This window comes from Topomyia yanbarensis, chromosome 3, assembly GCF_030247195.1.
Source record: "Topomyia yanbarensis strain Yona2022 chromosome 3, ASM3024719v1, whole genome shotgun sequence".
Lineage (NCBI taxonomy): Eukaryota > Metazoa > Arthropoda > Insecta > Diptera > Culicidae > Topomyia > Topomyia yanbarensis.
The window spans coordinates 53,920,275-53,947,156 of record NC_080672.1 but is presented as its reverse complement, the minus strand read 5'-3'; the positions used below and the strand labels follow the sequence as shown (position 1 = coordinate 53,947,156).

The following is a 26,882-nucleotide window of genomic DNA, read 5'->3' as shown; positions in this document are numbered from 1 at the left end:
TCGGGTTCGGCAGTAAGAGTAGTTGTTTTTGCCACCCGCGGCTCCTCAATCCCGTTCCCTTTCCATGGTGTTTTTGAAATTAAAAAAAGGACACATATAACCTGTCGAGCTGAGTCCATTGATATAAAAGACTTAGCCCGCCAGGCCTTGGAAAAACCGTAGAAAATTTTATTCATATCTTTTATTAGAAATGTAAAAATTAAATGATTAAAATTATTATTCTACCATAAGTTAAAAAACGACTATTAATATTATATGAACATTCAAATATAAAAGTCGTATAGGCAGTAAATGCTTTACAAGACCCGTTTGTATTGTAAAAGATATGAATATAAATATCAAGTGTTAAAATAAACCAAAGCATTAGAATCGCATTAAAAGTTCTCCTCCAAAACAGTTGGCACGGATAAACATCCAGTATAAAAACGAGACGAAACATATATCGTACGCAGAAAACGCCAAAGATTCAAAGATTAAAAGTCGACTAGAAGCTACTTTATATGAACCGGATATTTTTATCCGGTTTTAAGCTGAAAGTTGTTTTAACCACTCTTATACCAAAGTGTGATTTTTCACGCTAGATGTTTATTTCCGACTTTTATATTCTAATATATTTAAGGCGGGTTTTATGATGTATGTTCTGTTCTTCCTAATTTTATTCTCGGTTGCTCATGTTACTGTTAAGAATTTTTTGTAACATGTTATGTACAAAAAGTATCTCAGCTGCAGGAAACTTTCACAATTCCCCTAAAAAGGTAATAGTTAATATGCAAGTTGGCATTCTATTCATGTATTTCAACACCACAACGTACCCTGTGGTACGTTGTGACCGCCAACGAAGTGAAAGCCCTCGACTGTGATGATAGATAACATCTTCACCAGTATCTAGGTCTGTATCGTGTAAACATCGCTATCAGCGTTTCCCCGCCGTCATTGCTGAGGCCATCATACGTAACAGTGCACCTATGTATTCACTTATCTCACGGAAAATGTGTGCGGCTTGACGATAAAACATCGCCCGTTGCAGCGAACTGTGTACTCTTATCAGTCACCAACTTCGATTTTGTCCTCCGTTCGGGCGTAACTACTACCGTTCAAATTTGCTGCCGAACCAGCGATGACTGATTCGATACATGCGACAAAGGGTCAGTCTATATCCGGGAATGATTGAAGTCAGACAGGAAGAAACCCAATCGTGAATTATGGAAAAGGAAAATGATTCTGCCGGAGAAGATGAGCTGGACGTTCTTGGATTTGGAAGCAAGTGAGTAAAGAAAAATGATTCAGCTGGATGGTATGTTCGAAGTTTTTTTTCGCAGATCTAACAGTTCTTCGAAGCTCTCCTCTGAGCGTCCGGTATCGAGACCAACGCTAGAAGAATACTATGACACGACAAACAAACGTCGTGGAGTCGCTTTGGTGTTTTGTCATATGAATTTCAATTCGATGGCAAAGCGCAATGGAACCGATAAGGATCGTGACGACATTTGCAGCATTTTATACGACCTAGATTTTGATGTGCGAGTTTTTGATGACCTCAATCGACAGAGGGTGCTCGAAACACTGAAAGAGGTTTCCCAGGAGGATCATTCTGACAGCGATTGCTTGGTGGTCGTAGTAATGTCCCACGGCGAACAGGGGGTCGTCTACGCCAGAGACAACAAATATAATGTCGATTCGCTGTGGAAGAACTTTGTCGGGAACGCGTGTCCATCGTTGATTGGAAAACCGAAGATGTTCTTTATTCAAGCCTGCCGAGGGGAACAATTTGACCAAGGAGTTCAGTTCAGACCGTTGAAAGCAGCCCCAAAAGATATGGTTGACTCAAAGAAAGACCAGGTTGTGTTTTCAATTCCTGCGATGGCCGATTTACTGGTGATGTACTCCACTTTCGAAGGGTACTATTCGTGGAGAAACCCTCGGCAAGGATCATGGTTCATACAATCGCTTTGCAAGGAACTGAAGGAAAACGGAAAGGTACGGGATCTGTTGACACTGCTGACGGGCGTTTCGAGAAGGACTGCCTACGAGTGGCAATCGTTCGTGCCACACGATGAACGTATGGATGCTATGAAACAGATTCCGTGTATAGTTTCGATGCTGACCAAGACGTTTTATTTTACTAAGAAAACTAGAAGTAAGGTTGTGACAGCTATCGATTAAGGCTAATGTTATTTATTTCGATATGCACTTACCCGAAGCATAAAAAATATAACAATTGCAAAAATATCATATTTTCGGTTAAATATGAAAGCTTAATAACAGTTGTGAAATGCATATAAGACTTCGAAACTGAGGCCGTATGTATGTTTTACAAAAGTTTTTCAAAAAAATGTAACTCGACATCCGTTGGTTGTGACGTAATTGTGTCTGAGAATAAGTTGTAAAGACATGATAAAACTTTATAAAAAATATAAACCGAAAAGAGAATGAATAAGAAATAGATATTAATAGTTATTTTACGAATCCTCCATCTCTAATAAGACAACAAAACATGGACCGAAAAAGATGAAGCGAAAGTGTACAGAAATGTTTACTGAAGAGATTTCGATTTTTGGCGTTTTCGGGTAAATAAGTTAATTTTTATACTGAATCATGATTCTTCAAGAGTGCACTTAGTAACCAACTTCCTAGATGCAACCGTTTTCGAGATATTCGGTCAAGTCACTTTTTTCTCAAAAAACGCTCTTTCCATAAGTCTTAATTCCTAATAATAATTATCCACAATGTATGAGAAATTATCCACAACGTCCTGTACACACTCAAATTAGATTTTTCTGTTCGGTAATTAACGGAATATTGCGGTAATTAGTTGAAATACCTGACAATAGGGGAACTGTGGGTAAGACGGACAGGTGGGGTAAGACGGACACATGGTTATTTTAGGGATATAACATCAAAACTTCAATTGTATTGTATGTGTAGGGTATATTATGAGTAACCATGAATCATGAATCATCACCTAGTAGGCCTTGAATTCTGTTAAACGTGTACAATTTAAGCAAATATTGATAACACTAGTTCACAAAAAAGACATCGAAAAAATACAGAAGAACAGTTACAGTAAAAAAATGAATTCCACCTTTTACGGGTGAATGACCTACTAGGTTAAAACCCGGTCAATAAAATCAATCAATCAATCAATCAATTTCTCCTTTATAATGAAAAGTACATTCAGTAAAATCCAAATTTCTTCGGCTGTAGTGCTTCGATATGAAATATTATTATGTTGAATTAAAGGTAATTGAATGCACTTTTGGTCGTTTAAACATTTTGTTTTAGTGCGACTACTGGTTTTACTGCAGTTTATTGAACTTTTTCTTAGTTTTTCTTCATTTTTTAAAGAAAAATGAGCTTTTGGTCAAGATTTTGGGCAAGATAAAGCAATTCTAAAAAATATAATTTTATGGGAAATTATAGCCTGCTAATATCCAATGAAAAAAAGCTATTACAAGTTGAAATCGGATGAAAATTGCAAAAGTTATTTAAATTTTTGTAGAATGGGAATTTTTAAGTTTCTCTGGGTCAGCTTATTGAACCGTTTCGATCCCAAATTTTTTCTTGGGCTTGCTTCCAATATATGAGAGATTCTCTGTTATAACCCTGTTAAACAAAATGAAGAATTTTGAGAGAATTTAATCCGGGGTAATATTCGACCTCGTTCAGCCAAATGATTCTCGACTACTGATAGCAACAATTTCAGACGCAATGCAGTTATAATTCATCGAATGATTGGTATACAATACTGCGTGTAATATTTACAAGTATATTACCTGCAGTTCGGTTTCTCATCTTTTATTTATTTATTTTATTTATTTATTATTACTTCAACGGACCTCGACGGATCTTATTGAAGGAACCTTACATTTAATGTACAACATCGTAAGCTTATATATAGTAATAACACACATTGCAATCAAATTTAAAATTCATCACCAAAACAATATAAAAGCATCAACGAAACTACATAGACACAAATTTCAATAAGAATTATGAATTCAACTGCCTGGCTTCCAAGTAGTAGTACGCATAGTTACAAATTTTCGAAAAACAACTCCTTGAGGCCAAGTTGTGGTCCGCAAAGCCATTGGCATCCACCTATTATCCACATCAACTTTAAATGATGCATACTCCAATGTATCGCAGTTCTTCCATTTCGGGACAAGTTTCGTTACGTCGATGTGATCAGTTTCTTTGAGGCCAAGAGAATTCGAAACCATCGTTAATAATTCTGCTTCGGTTACTCGGGCATCGATGTTGGAAAGATAGAGCGAAAACATTTGCTCACTCTCTGTCGGAGGATGCTGCGGAGAAAGCATCTCTGCGGTCTTGTTTCTTCTGAAACTTTCCGGCGATCTTGATCTCGTTTTATGGTTCAGTGTTGGTTCTGAAGTAGAGTGATAACACTTAGTTTCATTCGTTGAAGGTAATATCAAGGACAGAGAGTTTAGAATGTCGTTCACTTTCTTACGCAAACAAGATATTTCTTCTTCGATTTTTGGTTGAACGGTGTCACGAAATTCGTAAAATTGCTTTAAACACTCGTTATACATCCAAATAATATTGTTGCCGGTGAGTGACGATAATCCAGCTTCTGATATTCCGACACAATCTGCGTGAAATGTCTTGTTGCAAGCTCCTTCACACACCGTGAACAAATCAGCATCATCGATTGCTTGTGAACACTTTTGGCAGTCCATTGTGTTATTTAGTTTTATTTCGATATTGCGAACAATGGCGAAAAAACTTTCAACAAGTAGCGAGCGAGTTTATTTCAGCAGTTATATCAATTTCTTTTGCCCGTTTGATAAAACTGCTCTTGCTCTTGCTCAGTTCAGAAGCTATAAATCGCTCCGCTTCTGTAGCAGGCCAAGTGATCCAATTTACCCGTGCCCCACCGCTTTCTCTATTTGCAAAAGCAAAATTGGAATCAATTTTCTACCTAGTGCAACGTGAAATGCAAAACAAGAGTATGTCCCGTTGCGGATAAACTGTGTAGCTGTTGACTTCTCGAAATGTCCGGTAAGACCATCGATTCGTCAAGTGGAGCAAATGTTGAAGGTGAACATGAAGCTCAACATAGCAGAAATTAGTGCTGTGCAATTCCATCATTTACGTCATGCGGTATTACGTTCACAAACATTAGCGAAGTAGAATCATTCACTTCGAAGAACAACTTGAAACACGTCGTCGAATGTAATGACACTTTATACAGCATCCCAACGTATATTGATAGTGACAGTATTGAAATATAGCTACATGACCAGGCATCACGTACTAGTTCCGCCGCTATCAAAAAGCTCATGTCAAAATACGGAGAGGTGTATAGTGTTAAGGAAGATACTTGGAGGAATTTCTTCCCACTACTTGGCAACGGCGTTCATGTAGTGAGAATGCGGCCAACAAAACCAAGCTGCGTCAACAAGACCCTATGGATAGCTGAAAGTTAATTTTAATTTTTACACATTGTAAAAATCTTAGAAGACTTACTGCTCAGTTATGCTAACGCATTGAACCGTGTCAAATAAACATGAAAAAGTATATTACATAAAATAACACTCTTGTCATACAAAATTCGTTGTAAAACCTCATACGTCATAAAATTCGAATTTTAAAAAGCAAGCTGCTCAACTGTGTTTTGAACAATGTTATTAGTTATTACGAACTATACGAATCCGTAGATACATGTGATACTACAAACGACAAGTATTATAAAATTAATTATTTGTAAAACTATTAATTTATTTTCCTTCATACAACATCTAACAGTTCGTGTTTGAAACTATGTAGGACATCGCACATCCTCGCTGTTGTGCTATCTTATGACAAACGCCATTTTGGAGTAAACTGAGTTAAATATGCCACATTACTTGTTTGAAAAATCTCTACAAAGTGGCGTTTTCAGAATTTTGAAATTCTACTTGGTTACTTAGATATAGCGAGAAACATGATAAGAAATTGTGAGTTTTTTTTTTTCAAATTACTGTTTCTAGGGATTTGCCCAAGTTATATTGAAGTTTTAGATGTTTTTATGTGTGAAAATGTCTGAGGAACACAATGGCATAAATATTTTCAAAAGAAAATTACACGAGCTGTGAGAAAAACACAGTTTTAGTTTTAAACTGAAAATAAAGGATATTTGGCAACACTGTAGCCAAAAATAACAATTTTTCCTAGATTCCCTGACTCATTTCCTTCAAAATAAATTTCACCGATTGTTTCTAGACCATATGAACGTAAAGATATGAATAAAAGTTAAAAATTGATGATTTTTTTCTATGGAAAATTTTCCATGCACGATTATGACACGTCATACAAATGTTGTCATCAATACACGCCTATGACACGTGTGAGTGCGACTTTTGTTTACATTCGTAGTAAAAACTCACAACATAGTCAACCGATTTTCGTAATATTCGAGAGATTAATGCAGAATAGATAGAAGCATCAATTGTCTTCTTTGGATTGTTTATACCATTTATAAGTTTCAAGATATTCAATCTCAAACTTTAAAAATCGTTTTTCTCAAAATGTGCTAAATGGCGCTTGTCATAAGATAGCACAACAGCGACGACATGACTTATTTTACGTTTAAAATGTGTGTATGCAGAAAGCTGGTGCGCGTAGTATGATGCTGGGTCATTAGGACGAATGGACATTAGGCCGAATGGACATTAGTCCGAATGGACATTAGGCCGAATCGACATTACGCCAAATGGACATTAGGCCGAATGGACATTAGGCCGAATGGTTATTAGGCTGAATTCATCATTCATCCAAAGGCAAAAGTCTGAATGGATATTTAAACCAAATAAACCAAAGAGAGTGATAGATGAAGTGGTTGGAACTAAAAAGAATGATCTGTTTTCAATGAAGGGTGATTTTTTAGGTTTTTCAAAAACTTATGATTATAAACGAAACCTGGACTAATTATAGTTAGTTTTTGTGCCCTTCATGCATAGAGACGGCTTTCAACCAATTTTCTCCTTAGGGAGTAATATAGCATTTGCTAGCATTCGCCTGCTTAGCTGAAAACAAGGTTCGCTTTCAGTAGGTCTCGTCAGCAAACAGAACCTCTTCACCTACGGGGCATCGTAAAGTAGAAGTCGTTTAGTGTGTTCAAAAGTAGTGTTTCCAATTTTGGACTCAGCGTCAACCCGGTGCATTGGTCAAGTGCCGTGGTTCTGAAGAGACGAAGCCGAAACGCAAACACCTGGACTAATTACGATTATAATGTTTAGCATATTTATAACCCATTTCCCGCTACATATTTACTGAGTGCATGGATTGAAAAATTAAATTGACACCAAATGTTGCTACGCCCACATCGCTTCAAACCGGGTGCTGTCCGACATCCGGAGCAAAATCGAACATCAAAATGACAACAAGTAGAATTCATATTTTGATATTAGCATTAAATTGAAATCTTATTGTGCTATTATCTTTAGATTTTTTAAATATGACATCAAATTTGGATCTCAATTTACTATCCTTGTTTCTTTGAAGAATTTTCTATGTTTATATTTCTTTGGTAAAACATCAAAGTGAATACATATTTTGTTATCAAAAAAAAAAAATTCAATATCTCAATGAGCTTTCAATTTACTCTCACTGATAGCGATATTATTTTTTTTTCATTTCGTTTATTTGATAGGCACAAATGCGTTAGCTTGGCGGTGCCAAATTCTTTTGTGTTTACATTTTGGATATTTTAAAACTAGGAGGTTACAATGTTGAAATATTTTTTTTTATGAAAGAGAAAATTTTTACAGCTATCTTAAGACTAGAAATAAGATTCTATATACAAGATAGGGGGTAAAAGATAGCGGAATTAGTTTTCTGTTTGATTTCATAGGACAATTTTGCTGCTCTCCATTTTGATCTATTAACCGATAAAACGTACAAAATGACAACAACCTGAATAATCATTTGCCGAACATCACAACATCAAGTTATGATTTCAATTTGTTGTCAGACTCTGCTCGGGATCGCCATCGCTCTTCGAACTTAAACTAATGCATAGCCTATATGTTTGAATAAACCGGGCAAACAGGTGGATCACAGGTTTGCTTGCGAGGGGCCACCGCTTCCGACGGCGTTAATTAACATAATTGAGAATGAATTTTAGTAAAAGTTGTATTCTTGAAAAGCCACTTGGTTTTATGTACGTGAATTGTCATCTGAGTCAACTTTCGTAATTTGACTGGTTGGATAGAAGTCGTGAAATGCACAGGATATAATTTGAAAGATCAGCTTATATTATAAAGAAGGATAAAAACCTTTCTATATGAGAAAGGCAAAAATCATTGATTTTTTTTTAAATTGAGTTAGTGAAATAATTAGAGATTTTGAGAGAGTATGAAAGAATATGAAATAAGGAAATTGAATTAATACCATTACATTATTGAAAACATTATTACACATGACTTTATAATGCATGAATAATAAAATTGTCATTTTTAATTCAGACAGATTTGATGTGCTTAGCATCCTTCTGCCTTACGGCCTAATGGCGGGACATCGTTGCTGACGTAATATAAAAAATAAATTATATGAACGCCTAACGTAGCTACACCAGCTCGCTTCAATCCGTGTGCCAGACTTAAAATGCTAAAAAAATATTTGTATTATCCAGGCAATGAAAACAATAAGAGATTCGTTCAATCGAGATTCGAAAATTTACCGACAAGCCCCGAAAGCTATGCAGAATAGGCTTCGGTTCCCTTTCCCTCCTCTCTATTAAACGTCCAACCTAATGCACATTCGGCCTAATGTTCATTCGGCCCAATGTCCATTCGGCCTAATGTCCATTCGGCCTAATGTCCATTCGACTTAGTGTCCATTCGGCCTAATATCCATTCGGCCTAATGTCCATTCGGCCTAATGTCCATTCGGCCTAATGTCCATTCGGCCTAATGTCCATTCGGCCTAATGTCCATTCGGCCTAATGTCCATTCGGCCTAATGTCCATTCGGCCTAATGTCCATTCGGCCTAATGTCCATTCGGCCTAATGTCCATTCGGCCTAATGTCCATTCGGCCTAATGTCCATTCGGCCTAATGTCCATTCGGCCTAATGTCCATTCGGCCTAATGTCCATTCGGCCTAATGTCCATTCGGCCTAATGTCCATTCGGCCTAATGTCCATTTGGCCTAATGTCCATTCGGCCTAATGTCCATTCGGCCTAATGTCCATTCGGCCTAATGTCCATTCGGCCTAATGTCCATTCGGCCTAATGTCCATTCGGCCTAATGTCCATTCGGCCTAATGTCCATTCGGCCTAATGTCCATTCGGCCTAATGTCCATTCAGCCTAATGTCCATTCGGCCTAATGTCCATTCGGCCTAATGTCCATTCGGCCTAATATCCATTCGGCCTAATGTCCATTCGGCCTAATGTCCATTCGGCCTAATGTCCATTCGGCCTAATGTCCATTCGGCCTAATGTCCATTCGGCCTAATGCCCATTCGGCCTATTGTCCATTCGGCCTAACGTTCATTCGGCCCAATGTCCATTCGGCCAGATGTTCATTCGGCCGGATGTCCTTTGCCTAGTGACCTTCGGCCTAATGGCCGGACACCGCATAGTACGCACCACTACCGCACTGGCGGATCGCACTCATATTTACAGGGTGACTAACTATCACCACACAGAGATAAATTATTGCTGGGGCATGAAAATATTTTTACGGCTATTCTTCCTTCAAAATACTGCTTAATGGCAAGAAGTTTTTAAATAGTTTATTGAAAGCAAGTTTAAAACAGTTTTGCGTGAAAATGCTAATATGCTGAAAGAAGCATCTGAGACTCAAATAAAATGCTACTTTACTGCATAAACTAGTACATACTCGGTGGTTACTTGGGTAATGTTGGGTTTCGAGATGACTATAGAGCTCAAAAATTGATGTTCGCCGTCATTCTAAAAACAAAGATGGCAGAGACTTCAAAATTCAAAATGGTGACTTCAATCTCTGGCATCTACTCGTCAAGCCCGTTCTGAAAATACTCATATTGATTGGGTTATAGATTCTCAATTTCAGAAATTTGCCACAAAAAATTGGGTGCCGACAACCGATTTTAGTAACCTTTTCAAATCTGAATCAAAAAAAAATGTGACGAACATTTCCTCGCCATTCAATGTTGAATCACAATATAGAATAAATTCACTTCGTAAATATTCGATGCGTATATTTTTTCGATCGATTTACTTCTTGCTATAACACTCAGAAAATGTTAAAATAAACTTTCGAGTAGATTTTGACTTGTTCAAAAAATATTTTGGTTGTAGAACAGAACATACGAAACTGTTTGCTTCAATTTTCGACAGAAAAATAACGTGCGAATATAACACACAAATAAAATTTGTCAGTATGACCATATCTGCTTTCTGTCAAAAGTTACATAAGGGTGCCGACAACCGACCACTTTCTCCTACGTTGTTTAAACAAATGTGAATCAAACATAATTTCAAATTGCAATCTTATAGATGTTTTAATAACATAAAATAAATTGTTAGAAGAACAAAAGTTGACGAAATAGGTGAATAAGTCATCAATCGTGAAGCTAGTGCCAGAATTTAAAATTTTGCTGCGTCATAAGGTTCCGGTATGTGTATCAGGGCGTTGTAGGGCGTGCAGTTTACGATGAATTTTGCAGATGTCTGTATGACACATGTAAATATTATGTATATTTTTAGTGACAATTTTTTGATGACATCACTCCATTGAGCCTGAAATTATTGCTATCAGAAATCTTGAATCATTTGGATAAACGAGCTCGAATATAACCTCAGATTAAATTCTTTCAACATTTCAAATAGCATTGACAGAACTTTTGGATGGGAGTCGACTGTAATAACTATTAGGTTATGTGTTTCGGCTATGCAGTCACAAAAATCACTATTTTGTCTTTATCCGACGTTTCGGTCCGTTTGGGACCTTTTTCAAGAATTCGATAATGTGTGTTCTGTGGTCGAAAATACTGTTTTTGTAAACCGCAGACTGCATAGCCGAAACACATAACCTCATTGACAGAACTAATGAAAAAGAAAAAAAAAGTTTTGAAAGACACTTTTCAAAAAAATCTTCAGATTCCGGAAACTTTTTATAGTCTAAACTTATTACTAGCAAGTAGAGGTTGAAATAAACACCTAACCTTTCGTTGTTATTTTTTTAGTTGTTAAAAAAATTCGTAAAATTGCTGACAATTTTGTATGGATAATTTCGCGGCCTCAAATTGCGTGCTAACTAAATCAAGGAAAACAATATATACACTATATCATAGCAATTAGTTTTCAACAGTGTATTGGTACTAAGAATAGATACTGATACTCACGTATAAGTTTTTACGGAAGCTTTGGTTATTTTACAATTTTAGTCGCAAAAATATCATCTCATATTATAACACGAACAAATAAGGTCGGATGCTGCCTTGCCGCGAAAAGTTAGACAACATAAACCTTTATATCACATGCTAGCTTTTCTTTATCTGGTCGAAGTAGATGCTCACGAGTGCAAAAATTTCAAACTGCTTGCAAGAGTTGATTTTAAAAATTACATCTGCATAAACGGGTTTCAGACTGGGTTGGTTTTGCTCCAACTTACCATTTTTTCATGAAAACCTTACAAACACATCCCCATGAGTACCAAACTGGGTCAGGCTCGCATAATGTCAAGTGCACCCACGTGCTCGATCTTAGAATGCAATAGCAACGGGAATTATTGATTTAACGATGGTTATTGCGAAAACTTCCTATGTAGGGGAACATTAACCAAAAAAACATTAGCCAGTATGGACGGTTCTAGTCAAACCAGCAAAGATCCGTTGATTCGAAAGAACTTTTCCCAAAACATTCTGGACATTTTACGGCCACTATCGTCCACAAAAATGCCATCATTCCAACCGGTTGATAGCCTTTCCGAACACAGCGAGCTTTCCGAGCCGTTCTCGGATTTGGATGAATCCTACATTCTGCTGGATCAGCGGAAACGAGTGAGCTACTAATATTAATTTTAAATATCGAGTGCTTTCATTTAAAGTGTATGGCTATTTCAGAAAACTGACCACGGAGAGGGCGACGAGATGCTACTGAATCAGTTTACGCCGGAGTTCCGAATAGTTTACGATGAAATGATGGCCGAAAAGAAGGACCATGAGTTTGATATCGAAGAGAATGATTTTTTAATCGGCGAAGGAGGAAAAGTACCAGGACCGGAAGAAGAATTCTTGCTGACCGATCCTGGAGAATTTAGTCCTAAATTTAAAGAATTTATAGATGACATGCTGAAAAAGTGCGAATTGAAGTATCATTTAGAGGAAAAAAAGAAACGAGTAAGTTTGAACCAGAACGCCATTAATTGCACATGAGTGATTATATGATTTTTCGTTAGGAAGCCCTTCGGAAAAAGGATCGCCGAGTTCGGCGTGCTCCTACAGATGAATCCTTCGTCCCTCCGGACAACGATTCACTGTCCGGTGTATGGCGAATGCTTGATGCCGTCTCGGTGGAAAACGGATTCCCTATGTCTCACAATTACTATAACCTCTACGACGATCGGCGTTTCGAGTGGCTTTCCCGAGACGAAGTGCCCTGGAATCAAATCGAATCCTCTAAGAAAAAGTGCGAACAGTGGCTTAAAAAGAGCCCCACACCCACCACGAGACCGGACAGCAGGCAGTGAATCGAAAGTGGGATACAACATTGAATAGAGGATTTTAAATGAAATTGTTTGCGAACTTTGTTGAAAACTTTAATAGAACATTGCGTGCAATAGCGTGTTAAAGAATTAAACTTCCCTACAATACTAGACACTGCTTCGTCCCTTTTTGATATAGTTTTCCCGTACGTCGTTCACCATTAGTTCCACTAGCTTTTTGAGGTCGTACTTCGGTGCCCATCCCCAGTCACGACGAGCATCGGAATCGTCAAATACCTGTGGCCACGAGTCTGCAATCAGCTGCCGACTGTCGGGTTTGTAACTAACGTGCAATTCTGGCACATGGTTGGCCAATTCATTCGCCAGTTCCTCCGGTGTAAACGACATCGCCGTAACGTTATACACTCTTCGTTTTAGCTTCTCCGGTGGCGTGATCATAAACTCGTGCAACGATCGTAAGCAATCTTCGATGTACATCATGGGCAGACGGGTATCCGGTTTGAGGTAACACTCGTACTTTCCAGATTTCAGCGCCTCAAAGAATATTGCTACCGCGTAATCTGGAATGAACATAAGTTAGAATAAATTTATTAGAAAATAATAGAACGTTTCAGTTTACCAGTGGTTCCACCACCGGGTGGATCGCTCGAGATGACACCCGGGAATCGCAAGCAACGGAAATCCAGCCCAAATTTGTGATGATAGTACTCTCCTATTAGTTCCCCATGCACCTTTGACACACCGTAGATGGTTCGCGGTCTCTGGATCGTAACGTTCGGAGTAGGGTTCCGCGGACTGTCCGGTCCGAAAGCACCAATCGTACTTGGCACGAAAACCCGTAGTTTGTACTGCTTCGCTAGTTCAATCACATTGTGAAGACCCTCGATGTTGACCCGCACGGCTAGCGGTACGTTCTGCTCCCCGATTGCACTGAGTAGAGCGGAAAAGTGAATGATCCAGTCAATGCGCTGATTCACGACAATTTTCTGGAGGCCCTAAAAATGCATTGCATTTTAGTTTTTATTAGGTCGTAAGCGTAACGGATACAACAAACTTTAAAATCTAGGATATCGGCGAATATGTAGGGCCCACTGTTCACAATCTCTTCGCTCGGTTTAATGATGTCCGAAAGAATAACACTCTCTTCGCCATAGACGCTGCGGAGAAGCTTCGCACATTCCGTTCCGAGCTGACCGAGACCACCTGCAAGTAGGAAATGATTATTAAGGAAGACTAACGTTAAAATTATGCTAGGAAATAGTTATTTGATCGCTCTATGAAGATCAGATGGCTATCGCTCAAAAATTAAAAAAAATTAAAAAGGTGAGATGTTTTGTACAGATAATCAGACCCAAAGAGTCAAAGATTTTGAATTTAAAGAACCAGAGTTTGATTCACGACTCTTCTCTATTTTCTTGGAAGCGTTGCCAATGTTCCAGATTTATCGGTAATTTCCCAGATTTTTCTAAACTAAACCAACATTTGAACAAGCAAGGCCTTTGGTAGATTTCTGGGATTTGGTCAGATTTTTTAAACATTCAGAATTCTCCGTTTTAATCCAGGGTAACCTGTTGACTGCTTTTCAAAATCAATTCGGCTCTCTAATGGGGTTTTTCATTGAAAAACCCCACTGGTTTTTCTAGTAGAAGAGCAGAACACTAGACGTGTTTCATTTCCACTTCTGCTAGAAAGTGCAAAACTGCCCCGGTGCAAACCCCCCCGCCATAAGAAATAGAGTAATACCGATTAACCCCTTTATGCCCATGTTGCTTATAAACAATAGAGCATCGCATTTTTTTTTAAATATCAGGCTATCCTCTCTTCATACTGTGACATATGTCAAAATAAGTTCAGATGCCAAATTTAACATCATTTGGACAATTTTGGACCCCCGCACAGTGGTCAAAATGTGCAATTTCATGCCTTCCACTATTTTGCGGCTAAACCATAACGTTTTGAGTTTAAGTGTCTTCAGACAAGTTTTTGGAGTTATACAGACGGATTTTCAGAAGTAGACGGTCATATTCCAAAATGAAGTGTACAGGCATTTCTGAGATATAAATTATTACTGGAAGGAGATAGACAGTTTGAGTCTTCTGAAAAGTTGCAGCTAATGTTATTTTAAGTAATTTTACTGAAGATACTAACTCTCTAAACACAACCATTTCGTTGTCATAAGATATTTTCGTTAACACACTTTAAAAATCAGTTTTGCCTTTCTCAATAGAAGGGTATTGCAATTGCTCTAAAAACCGACTGCTTAACGGAGGCCCGGAGGGCCGAGTGGCATATACCATTCGATTCAGTTCGTTGAGTCCGGCAAATGTCTGTGCGTGTGTATATATGTGTGTATGTATGTATGTGTGTGTATGAATGTGGCGGAACCGATTTTGACAAACTTAGTCTCAAATAAAAAGTACAACGTTCCCACAGTCTGCTATTGAATTTCTAATGGATCCGACTTCCGGTTCCAGAATTACAGGGTGATGAGTACGATCACGCAGAAAATGTACAAAGGTGAAATTTTTTCTAAAATGTAACCACAACTAAAAAAGATCATATTTTCAGGCCAATTTTCCAAAAAAGTTGCAGAAAAATGTGCAGATGAACAACGGTAAAAATAGAACTAGAATGCACTGATATAATAGTAAAACATTATTTATAAGAGCTGCAAATCCTTGTTGCACTAACCACAATAAATACATGAGAAGATCACATTATTGTTTTTGTTTATTTCTTGGGATGCTATTGATTTACGGTTATCCAACTTTGACAGTGTATGTTCACGGACTTCCGGCTGGTGTTACCATTTTCTAGAAACTTTACCTCATCTTCTCTAGTGGTTTTAACTGAAACATGATTTAACGAACAAATCAACTCGATTAAAGTTAGGATCAAATAGCGCCCTCAACGGCCCAGAATGCAAATTTAGCAGGAATTTTGCGATTTTACTAAAACGAAACAACTTTGCCTTATTAAGTCTTTCGAGAAGTTTTCGTAGTTTGAGAGCCCCTTATTTTTGTTAAAACAATAGTTAGGGTGGTTCTAATTTTATCAAGATCAAAAAATAATTTTTTTAATCATTCTTGCTAGAGCCAAACGACCTTCAACGAAGTTGTAGAACGAAAAATTTTGAAAAAATTCGCTGAGAACATAAAAGCTCTATCTGTCATACTTTTAATTTTACAACTAATTTAAAATCGAAGGTAAGTGTGCTTCCTAGTATTTCTCAGAAAAACTGTTTTATTCAAATAACTCTCGTGGTATTGATTTAAAACTGAAGTAGTCTTCAGGTAACTTTAAGATTGTTTTAAGGCGAATAATTTGTTTCATGGCACCACATATCTAACTATTTTCGCTGTAGAGTTATGAGCACATTTTCGCCAAAAAATGGGGTTCTTTGGAAAAACAACAACACTCATTGGGACCAACAAAAGATTCTTTTTTAACTATAACTAAGGTCATGATTAGAGTTATAATTGAGCAAAAAATGACGAACGCGTTTTTTCTAAAATTTCATAAAGTTGGTTTCAAAAAATCTATTTTTGATATTATAAGTACTTATATATCTTGAATAATAGAAGCTGGCGTTTTGATGTGTTAGAAGAAAATATTCGACATCATCTGAAGGATAGGTTGAAAAAAAAATGAAAACTCAAAAAGTTATAATAAATTTTTGGTTTTTCATGAATAGACCCTTTGTAATATGTTTAAATCACACAATACAATATAAAAAATATAGTTTCGTCTTCATGATAAGAAAATGCACTTTACAATACTTTTCTTTTATTTTAAATAATGGGTAGGGTGATTCTAATTTTTTTTAAATACAAAATATTTACTTTTTAATGGTTCGAGATAGAGCTTCGCTGTTTTCCAGAAAATTGTCCAAAAAAAAATTTAAAAAACTTTTTCAAAGACACTGAAACTTTATGTCATGTACTTTTCATTTTACAAGTAATTTACTAAAAAAATTTGGGTGTTTCTTAAAAAGTGGTTTTCTTTATGTTACTTTTACAAGCTTAATTTTTCATTAAGATCACTTAAAAAATACATTCAGTTATTTTGAAGGAGAACAATTTGTCTCAAAATAGCTTCTCTATTTTTTGAGTAAATATTCAAAGACGAAAAAAATATCGCATTTGCCTTTTTTTGGCGATCTATACTACAAAGCATGCTATTTAATATAACAGCAACGATATTTAATGTTAAGTGCCCTAATCGAAGATAATGCTATTTGAAAAAGTTACATTTTTGTAAAAAGTTCTCGTAACTTTGAATCGAAAAAAGTTTAGTAGTTGGTATTTAAAGAAAATTATGCGCCTTAAAATAATCTTCAAGTTGTTCATAGAGTACTTTAGTGTAAAATAAAAACTTCAAAAGTTATAGAAATAAAACTGTTTTTTAAGGAACACCCTAGAGCTAACATTTGGATTTGTCGTGCAATAGAAAGTATAAAAGCTAAATCTTGCGTAGCTTCATAAAATTTGAGTAAAATGTGTTGTTCTACAACTTCATCGAAGACAGTCAAGCTCTATCTCAATCCGTTTAAAAGTTTAATTTTAAATATTGCTAAAATTAGAACCAGCCTAGCTTCTGTTTGAACTAAAAAAAGGGCCTTGAAATTACAACAACTTTGCCAAATTGTAAAGCTAAATCATTAAATTTTAGTTAAAAGTTAAAATTCCTGCTAAATTTACATTCTGGACCACTGTGCTCGGCAATGATCGTTGACCATGAAATACTGAAAAATGAGAAGTGGTGGTGTTCCTATTGCGGTATCCAACCGGCTATTGTCAAAACGAAACACAACTAACAACAACGGTATTGAGCAACTGAGGGTAAATGATTGCATTCAAGATGCTACTATATGTGTAGGTGTTGTGTATCTTCCTCCGAGCTCTGCTGATGACGCTATTGTTATTCGAGCGCATGTTGACACTGCGCACAGTGATGCCACTCAGAACAAAAGTTGGCCAAAATCTAAAACTTTCGAAGCCACGAAAATAGGTTATTTTAGTAATATGAATTCAATTTCGGCATATATTATATCATAATAAATCATATTGGATTGACTAGGGTGGGCCCAAAACACATATAAAGAAATTTCCTACAAATCTGGAAAACGTAAGTTCTGATTTAAGTGTGTCAATTCGGTTGGACGGTATATTATTAAAAAACCAATGAATGTCAGGCATATTTTAGGCTTATGGTGGCACTAACGCACATGTTTGTATTTATTGGGCTTTATTTAAATTAATTAGCTATTTTGCAATAAACAGTAATTGAAGTTAGTAAGTCTTCGAGTGGATATTCTAATTTTTCTCACGTTTCAATGTGAAAATATATAGGGTCAGAAGCTACCATTAATCCAGCGACAATATCTTCGTTCGTCAATACACGTGACGATTTCCTCGAGTGATCCTTTCAATATTTTTGAACCTTTTTATTCGGAGCCTCTCAAGCTTCTTCAAACAAACGTTCGATTGAAAGAACAGACATTTCTATAATGTCATGACCATTTGATTTTGTGCACAGTTGCCGACATGTTGTACTAAACATACCCGTACATTACCACAAACTTCCTCTATTGCCTCGAAATATCTATTAGTTTAACAAACACTTATAGGTCATAGTTGCATTTGTTTTTCTGTTATTATTAATTAGAAAACATTTCTAAACATATTTAATAAGCGTTTTTTCAACATACTAGAAAGTAAAACGCATAATGGATATACCGATGCGGTCGGACAACGTACCCTAGAATATATCGAAGCAACTTATTACAGCACCAGCTTGGGTTATGCAAAATTTCTACGACAGGAAATACGAGTAATCGCAATAAATCCACTCTTTGGGGCTGGACCCGACGTATGCGAGTTCGTAACAGTACTAACGAGCGCATGGAATATTTAAACTGTTGGATATTCAATTTCGCCAAGCAGGTTTGTCCGGATTCCACTCCGGCACAGAAGATCTACCGCGTCGCATGAAACAATAAAGCTCCAGGGCCAAATAGAATCAAATTTGTTGAAGAATCTGCCAGTCTCTGCCAAGAGACGCTTGTTGAATTTATTTAACAAGTTTCTTGAGGGTAGCATTGTTATCGCCATCCAAAACCACGAAAAACTTGCCTCCGACCACAATTCGTATCGACCGATTGCAATGCTATCTTGCATCCGATAATTGTTCGAGAAAATGATTTTGTTTCGCCTCGACAATCAGTCGAAGCAAATGGCGAACTGTTAGATATACAATCTGGCTTCCGCAAAGGCAAATGGACGAACGATGGCCTTGTGTTGCTCTTCAAATGGCCTACACTAGCAAAGAGCAGATGGCAGTAGTTTCTTGAACATTAAGGGGGCTTTTGACTCAGTTTCTATCAAAATTCTTTCAGAGAAGCTGCAACAGCATGGCCTTTTTACTGGTATTAAACAAATTTTTGCAAAATTTATTGTCTGCAAAACAGATGGATTTTTCGCAAGGTGATTTATCGATATCACGATTTAGTTATACGGGCCTTCCCCAAGGCTCATGTCGAAGCTTCCTTCTCTAAAATTTTTACGTGAATGACATTGACAAATCGTCGCTGTTGTGCTATCTTATGACAAGCGCCATTTAGCACATTTCGAGAAAAACGATTTTTAAAGTTTGAGATTGAATATCTTGAAACTTATAAATGGTAAAAACAATTCAAAGAAGACAATTAATGCTTCTATCTATTCTGTATTAAACTCTCAAATATCACGAAGTTCGGTTGACTATGTTGCGAGTTTTCACTATAAATGTAAACAAAAGTCGCACTCACACGTGTCGTAGGCGTGTATTGATGGCAAAATTTGTATGGCGTGTCATAATTGTGCATGGAAAATTTTCCATGGAAAAAAAGCATCAATTATTAACTTTTATTAATATCTTCGGCTTAATTCGGCCTAGAAACAATCGATAAGATGCATTTTGAAGGAAATTGAGCAAGCAATCTATAAAAAATAGTAATTTTTAATCACAGTGTTGCCAAACATGAAATATTGTCAATTTAAAAGTAAAACTGCATATTTCTCGCAATACATGTATTTTTATTTTAAAAATTATTATGCCATTGTGTTCCTCAGACATTTTTACATATAAAAACATCTAAAACTTCTACATTACTTAAGCAAATCCCAAGATACAGTGATTTAAAGCAAAAAACTGACAATTTCTCATCACTTTTTTCGCTATACCTCAGTAACCAAGCAAAATTTCAAAATTCTGAAAACGCCATTTTGTAGAGAATTTTCAGATTAGTAATGTTGTATATCTAACTCAGTTTACCCCAAAATGGCGTTTGTCATAAGATAGCACAACAGCGACGAAATGTCTTGTCCATTCCTACACGCTAAGATAGCTTGCAAATGACGGTGTAGTCTCTATTACAGGTCGATTTTTAAGAACCATTTGCAAGATACTTGGGACAATCTGTCTGAGTGTTTGCTTGGGTCCTCCAGCTGGGTGAAAGCCAATCTAGTCGTATTCTCAAGGAAGCGTGAACCAGTGCAACTATGGCATCGCCCGCAAGTGATCCCAAACATCTTTCATAGTAAAGTCGACTGCAATAAGTTGTTTTACACATACGGGTCAAGCCTCGACGGCTCCGCTGGCTTCGGTATACTCAATTAAAACCTGAACGTCTCATTCAAGCCCAATGATCCTGTTTCAGTTCACGTCGCAGAAATCACTGATATCCAGTATACTTTTGGGATTAAACTTTGCCCACCGATCATTACTTTATCGTTTCGGACAGCCTCAGCTCTATAGAGACTTATCGTTTGGTGAAACCTAGAAAGCACATTCCGTATTTCCTAAGGAAAATATGGGAGCTCTTGCGTGACTAATCGGCACGATCGAGCAAGATTGCCTTAGTTTGGGTGATCTCACATAACCTCATCCCGGGTAATGGAGTAGCGGACTATTTAGCTAAGGCGGGCGTTTTTAAATGTGATATCTACGAAAGGTCAATCTTCTTCAACGAACTTGCAATATCTCTCGTCAGATGACGCTAGAAAGCTAGCAACATCGTAGAATGAAGGTGGGTCTCGACTTAATTCGTGCGATGTTACGGGGCATGTCCAATCACTACACGTTGGACGCTCATCTACGACGTATTGAACTCGCGAATAGTGGTATCTACGCGTGTGGCAACGGCTATCACGATATCGAACAGATTGTCTGTGTATGCACCGATTATTGTTACGCAGGTCTTAATTATTGTATTCTCTTCGGGCCCCTAGGGAGATCACCCTGGTTCGGAATGTACTGGTAGGCTCCGATCTCCGTATACTCCTTCAAAACTGTCAATATACAGATATAACTGCATCATATTTTTTCTTATCGTTCTCAGAAATGCCTTCTTCAGCCTGTTCCGCACAAGATCGATGGTTTGTTGTAACTTGAAGAAGACACTAAACATGTCTATCGTATAAGTTAACAATCACGGGACCTATAACACAAACTTTACAAGCGCAACGCGGCGTGTTGCCGATCCGCATTTGAGCCGTAAAATCCACATGCAAAATAATTACAAACAAATGTCGATGATAGTTTTGTGCCGATGCGGTAGAAATTTCTGCAGATGAGATACAGATTTGTGCCGCGAATCATATAGCATACACATGACATGGATATAGCCTGGATATAACGATACGACTTATTGCAAAAAAATGAATATCGACAAGAAAGGTCCGGTTCACGATGACAGCCTATTATCGGTTCACTGCAAAGGTGAAATAGATAATGAATTCGAAAAATCTTGCTTTCAAACTATTGTTATTCAAATGAATATACTATTTTAGTTAAGATTCCGATTAGAGTCAAACTTATTTCACTTGAAAAGTTATTCGTTGAGCTTATACGTGTCGCTCGGGCCTTTTTTCTAGTTCAGAGATGCAGAATACTAATGCATTAAATAAAAGTCATTATGTTCATAGTCGCTGTACTTTTTTTAAACTTCGGAAAGATCTTGTAGTGCATGATACTTGAAAACAAGTCTACTTTCCGGAAATAAATGTCTTTTTTGTCCCATACGGGGACATGGTAGTGTTTATTTACCCAGGGTCCTTAATGTAATTTATAGATGTCTTTCCAAATCATCAAAAATTTAAAAATTATTCCTTCTGTTAGAAATTCATTACACTTATTCCTTGAAAATTAAATTTTAGATATAGTGCACCTTAAATTCGTGAATGTTGAATTTTTGAGCCACCCTAAGTGCCAAAATACAGTTGTAAAATAAAAATAAAAAATAAACATTAGTTATTCATTCAGCGTCAAAAAAGGTTCTCGATCGAAAGTAAGTACGAGCAAAGCTAAACTGAAGTGCAGCAAAATGTCTAAGAATTTAATGGCCAGATACTGAGAAATGGCGGCCGTTGAGGTTAACCAGCTGCTTGTCCAGAAGGTTGTTTCATGTATCAAGCCCAAAGTGTAAATTTTCATTTGAGAGGGATAAATAATAATATATAATATAATATCATAATATCCAAACTGTATCTTTAAACTATAATAAAATCATAGCATTTTGTTTTCATTTTGAAACAAACAAATTCCGAGATGTTTCCGATAATGGGCAAAACTTTATGCAGCATCTTAATGTTTTCAAGTTGAATATTATAACTCCGTAATAATAATATCAAATCTATCCATCAAAGACACTTGAATAAAGTAAAGTGCACATAAAACACTCTACGCGTGTGCCTTGTAGATAAAAAGTTCAGCGGGGGATAACGACAATCTGTTCGTACTTGTGAGTGATAGTTAGTGAAGGTTGCGCATTTGCATACATTTACTCCCTCTCCTGCGGACACGGTGCGGTTTACGCGAATGTGTAATATGTAGTTCAAAATAGAAGACACATAATTGATATCAACAGAAATACACACAAAAAAATAATGAAATTTAAACGACATGTAAATCAATACGAATGTAAACATAGAAAGCTTGAATCAAAAATTTGATTGAAAATTACGTTAAAATCAATGCACTCAATTAGAGCATCAAAAAGCATAAGATTTTACACTTTCATACGTGTAATATTACATGTCATCCATTTTACAGCAATATTGGAGTAAAAATACACTGAAGTGCATTGGTTTTCCGTTTAATGAAACTGTAGTTTTCAATGAACGTGTACAATTATGATTAAATTCGTTGAAGAAAGCACCACAAGTCGTGTGGATTTGTGGTAGAACTCAATTTTACATTCATGCTCCAAATATGTGCATGAAAATAAACTTAAAATTACAAAATATTTTTTCTGTGTATATATAGCATGTCGGCGTGCTATCTAGCACCAAACGATTTTGTTAGAAATTTGATCATATCTTTAGGTTTAGTTTGTTGAAGCCTGCATGGGTCATTGTTCTTGGAACCTTAAAAAAATAGTAGTCCAGCGCACTGTATTCGACTTTCTTAAAGCTAGTTTTTACTGGGTTGGCGGCTCAGAACATAATATGCTGGTATCTTTAACCACTCGTTGTATGGGCAAACAACAGCCAGAAAGGATCCTTAGTGGTCAGTAGGATCGTAGCACCAGCCCTGCAATTCTCTTATTTACCAAGAATGGGAGACGAAGTCCGTCGAAATAGAAGGGCACGTTCCGGAACAGAATGTAGTACCTACTGGGGCTTTGCTTCGCTTTCTTCTCGAATTAATAGGGTAGACGAATCCTTGTTCATCTCATTAATCAGAATATCACACTATTTCGTTTATAACTCGACTTAGAGTGACTGGATTGCGCTTAAATTGGTATCATCATCTTTGCTTCGTTCCTAAGAAGCAGTAGAATTAATCTTTTTGTCTGGAAAATGTAAAATGCTGGCGTTTGAGCGAAGAGAAAAGTCGAATACAACTTGCCCTTATTCATCTTACCATTTGAGCTGATACGTTGAATAGAGATAGCAGACATTGCTCTAACTAATGTGTTCAAATGGGAAGGATGAATAGAGGAGCTAAGATGAATTAGGTTGCCCTAACCCTATATATTATAGCGATTCTAGCTAAATTTGAACACAGTCACTCGCAAGAAATTAAGCATTCTACTAGAATAAACCAAATCAAACAAGCTTTCTGCAACAAAGTTTTTTAAATTTGTTTTCTTAAGCGAAAATTGTTCATCATCTTAAAATACTCGTTCCAAAAAAATGCCACCAAGAGGCATGTCACATAAACGTATTGTAAGAGCCCACCAAGACGATTAGCGTTACAAGATTGCCATATTGCATTTGCGCGATGTAGACCTGTGATTCAATTATGCCTTGGATCTCACCACGTGATTGTCGGCCTCTTTAACTCGTTAGGACCAAACATCACAGAAAAACAAATGCACTCAATGTATCTTGTATACGCGTAAGTCAATCAGCCTTAAAGCGATTGAAGTAAAAAATAAAATCCAGCATTTTATGACAATAATTTGTATACATCTAGGGTAACATTTGTTAATTTATTTGCATTCATTTCAGCCTCATTTATCTCACTTTCTTTCAATCATTCCGATCTGTATCTATTCCATTCTTTGATTTCCGAACTGGCATTAACTTACAAGTACAAAAAATTCCTATTTTGACACCATTTGTCTGCCACTACTTTCACCAGTCACTTTCACTATCCATACCTGTTATCAAAATCTTTGGACTACTCCTCCTCTCGCAGGAGATGAATCTTGCCGCCTGTAGCTGCGATTGCAACCGGATTCCACCCAACTGACGAGCTAGTCCAACATTCAGGATCTTCTTCAGGATCATCCTAACCTTGTACGATGCGTGCTAACGGTCCGGCAACTCGCGGAAAAATGCTACTATCACCGGCACTGCCGAAAGATTTTTGCCTTTTCCTCCCAATAATCGATTGACAGGCTAAGTGACGCGGAAAACACGCGATATGAGTGATGGAAGCCGTATACAAGTCAACGTTTCCGTTAAAAATAGCCCCCGCACTAGATCAATGTTGGGAAAATTGCTCGCACAGCATGCTACGCTTTAACCCCTCCAAAAATGTGTATTGTCCGATAAGGGAGCAGAAAACTGCACGGTCACAGCAGAGTGGCGAGGCACCAATGATCAAAGAACGGGTTTTCTAAATTTCAAGATTGTTAAGGATGTTTAACCCAAGAGTTCGAACCGTCCGTTAGAAACGATGAATGGTGACTGTTCGGGAGGCTCGCCAGTGATACCGCGAGACTCCACAAGTATTCACCCTTATTATGGCAAGTTTGATCGAATTTTCGCTGTGCTCGTTCGCAACAACTTGTTCTAATGAACGGCAACGGTGATTGCGTTGGAAGTTTTCTGTATAAAAAATCATATTAGATTTGAATGAAATCTAGTTCAATCATTTTGTGCACTATTTTAGTTCAATCCCAGCAGAGGTTGTTGAGATTTTGTGAGGTGAAAAACCCCTGGTCACGTCTTCCTTCAGAAGGGTTGTGAAACTGTTGGTCCATGTGTGATGTATCGATATCCTGCGTCTAGATGTGGAGTTGCCTCGCTGGCTTCGATCGAAAGATCATAGTGCATACAGAAATCAACGGATAATACAAAAACCGGCTTAATCAACCTACCAGTGAGATGAGACATTTCTTACACATGTGTGTACGTTGGATCATTAATTAGTGTGCAGAACTCATGAGGAATTTCAATTGTTTCTTAGATTCCGATGCAATTTTACATGTTTCACCGGCATGGAAGGCCTAACATTTTCCAGTCAATAAGATTATAGGTTTGTTCCAGTACCAGGAGGAACTGGAAGTACTCCGGAGAAAATCATTCATGTACGCTCTTCTTCTCTTTTTTCTTCTGGTAGCAAACCAGAGTAAAAAAGAGCAAGTATTTTTTGCTCCTCTTTACTCCAGAGTGACTTCCGTGTATTGGTACCAACCTTATTTTGACTCAAGAGCATTTTGAAAAAAAAATGTTCGAATATCGTATTTTATACAACAAAACTATCTGAGAACGAGTTACAGGGAATGAATACTTCTGCATAAACAAAATATACACTAAAACATTTTTGTGTAATTTTTCACATTTTTCTCATTCCAAATCCATTTTTTGATATTTTATTGACAAAAACCTAAAGAAAAAAGAAACATTTTAAATGTGATCATATGGAGAACTTATTGGTAAAATTTTTTTTCCAACGATAACTTTATACATGTTTATAAATTTCATACTAATTTACATACAAAACTGTAATTTTATTACAGAATATGATTCTAAGTATCATTTTAAAATAAAATGCATTTAACAAAAATCTTCCAAAATGCGATAGTTGTCGAGATATTTGGAATTTCGCTACAATGAAAACAATGAATTCGTATAATTGTGCAATTTTTAAAAGTTGTTCAGTTTTCCCTTATCATAAACTGTCAAAAATCTAATGCTTATCATTTTAAAAACGTAAGAGAAACTTTTTCAATATATTTGGATCTTCGGAAGGCTTTAAATTTGAATTTAATAGTTATGGAAAAATTCTTATGCCTCTATAACCCGGGCTTGCAAGCAGATTGTTGAGCAATTCAGGTAGTGTATATAAATCTGATATTTCGATAAAAAAATAATTTCTGTTGAGCTCAACGGGTAAAGTTGATTGAAACTGTCATCATGAAGATCCCTGTTTCCCTACGAGTTGGCAGCCAATCTACCCTTAATCTTTCCGGTTAAGATGTCGACGATGTATAACATTCTGAGAACGTTAGGTATTCGACGTGCAAGAATGGTACAGATGAATGAATGAGGGAGCGCTGAAGGCTTGATCTGTTTTATAAGTCAAGATAGCCATGCCGTTTACTGGTATATTATTGTTCGAAAGTTGACCTGAAAAGAAAATCCAAAGGGGAGGCCAACTGCCTCCACCAAAGAGACCAATGGATAGAAGTATAAACAACGAACGTGCTTGAGTTGCACGATACGAAAATTTCAACTGCAAAAACTTCAAATTTAATCAAAATAGCGAAAATTTCTGCATTCGCTCATTTTCTCAGCTTCATAGAACCACTAGTGGGATAGATATGTGGTCATGGGCAGCAAAGCAGGCTTCAATTTCTGGTTGAAATGTCACATGATATTTTTAAGACTAAAGTCTGTCAGACCAGATGGTATATTTGACAGTCTCTCAAGTGAAAAAACGAAGCTTTCACAAGAAACCTCATCGCCTATAGTTTTTAGGAGCAGTAAAAGATGTGAGGTTTCAACAGACT

General features: G+C 36.9%; 3 protein-coding genes across 3 annotated transcripts; 2 read left to right on the top strand and 1 right to left on the bottom strand.

The window, feature by feature from the left end:
- The first annotated feature begins 1,044 nt into the window (after positions 1-1,044).
- On the top strand, positions 1,045-2,239 carry LOC131690127 (caspase-1-like). Its single transcript, XM_058975667.1, has 2 exons — positions 1,045-1,264; positions 1,320-2,239. Exons 1-2 carry the CDS (start codon positions 1,203-1,205, stop codon positions 2,161-2,163), a joined length of 906 nt encoding a protein of 301 aa, XP_058831650.1. The 5' UTR covers positions 1,045-1,202; the 3' UTR covers positions 2,164-2,239.
- A 9,454-nt stretch (positions 2,240-11,693) lies between these two features.
- On the top strand, positions 11,694-12,789 carry LOC131691944 (uncharacterized). Its single transcript, XM_058978724.1, has 3 exons — positions 11,694-11,990; positions 12,054-12,329; positions 12,389-12,789. The coding sequence occupies exons 1-3, from the start codon at positions 11,790-11,792 to the stop codon at positions 12,677-12,679; spliced, it is 768 nt and encodes a 255-aa protein (XP_058834707.1). The 5' UTR covers positions 11,694-11,789; the 3' UTR covers positions 12,680-12,789.
- Positions 12,736-24,846, bottom strand: LOC131691943 (L-threonine 3-dehydrogenase, mitochondrial). Its single transcript, XM_058978723.1, has 4 exons — positions 24,303-24,846; positions 13,710-13,858; positions 13,275-13,650; positions 12,736-13,215 (listed from the first exon to the last, which is right to left on the bottom strand). Exons 1-4 carry the CDS (start codon positions 24,430-24,432, stop codon positions 12,803-12,805), a joined length of 1,068 nt encoding a protein of 355 aa, XP_058834706.1. The 5' UTR covers positions 24,433-24,846; the 3' UTR covers positions 12,736-12,802.
- Positions 24,847-26,882: the final 2,036 nt, after the last annotated feature.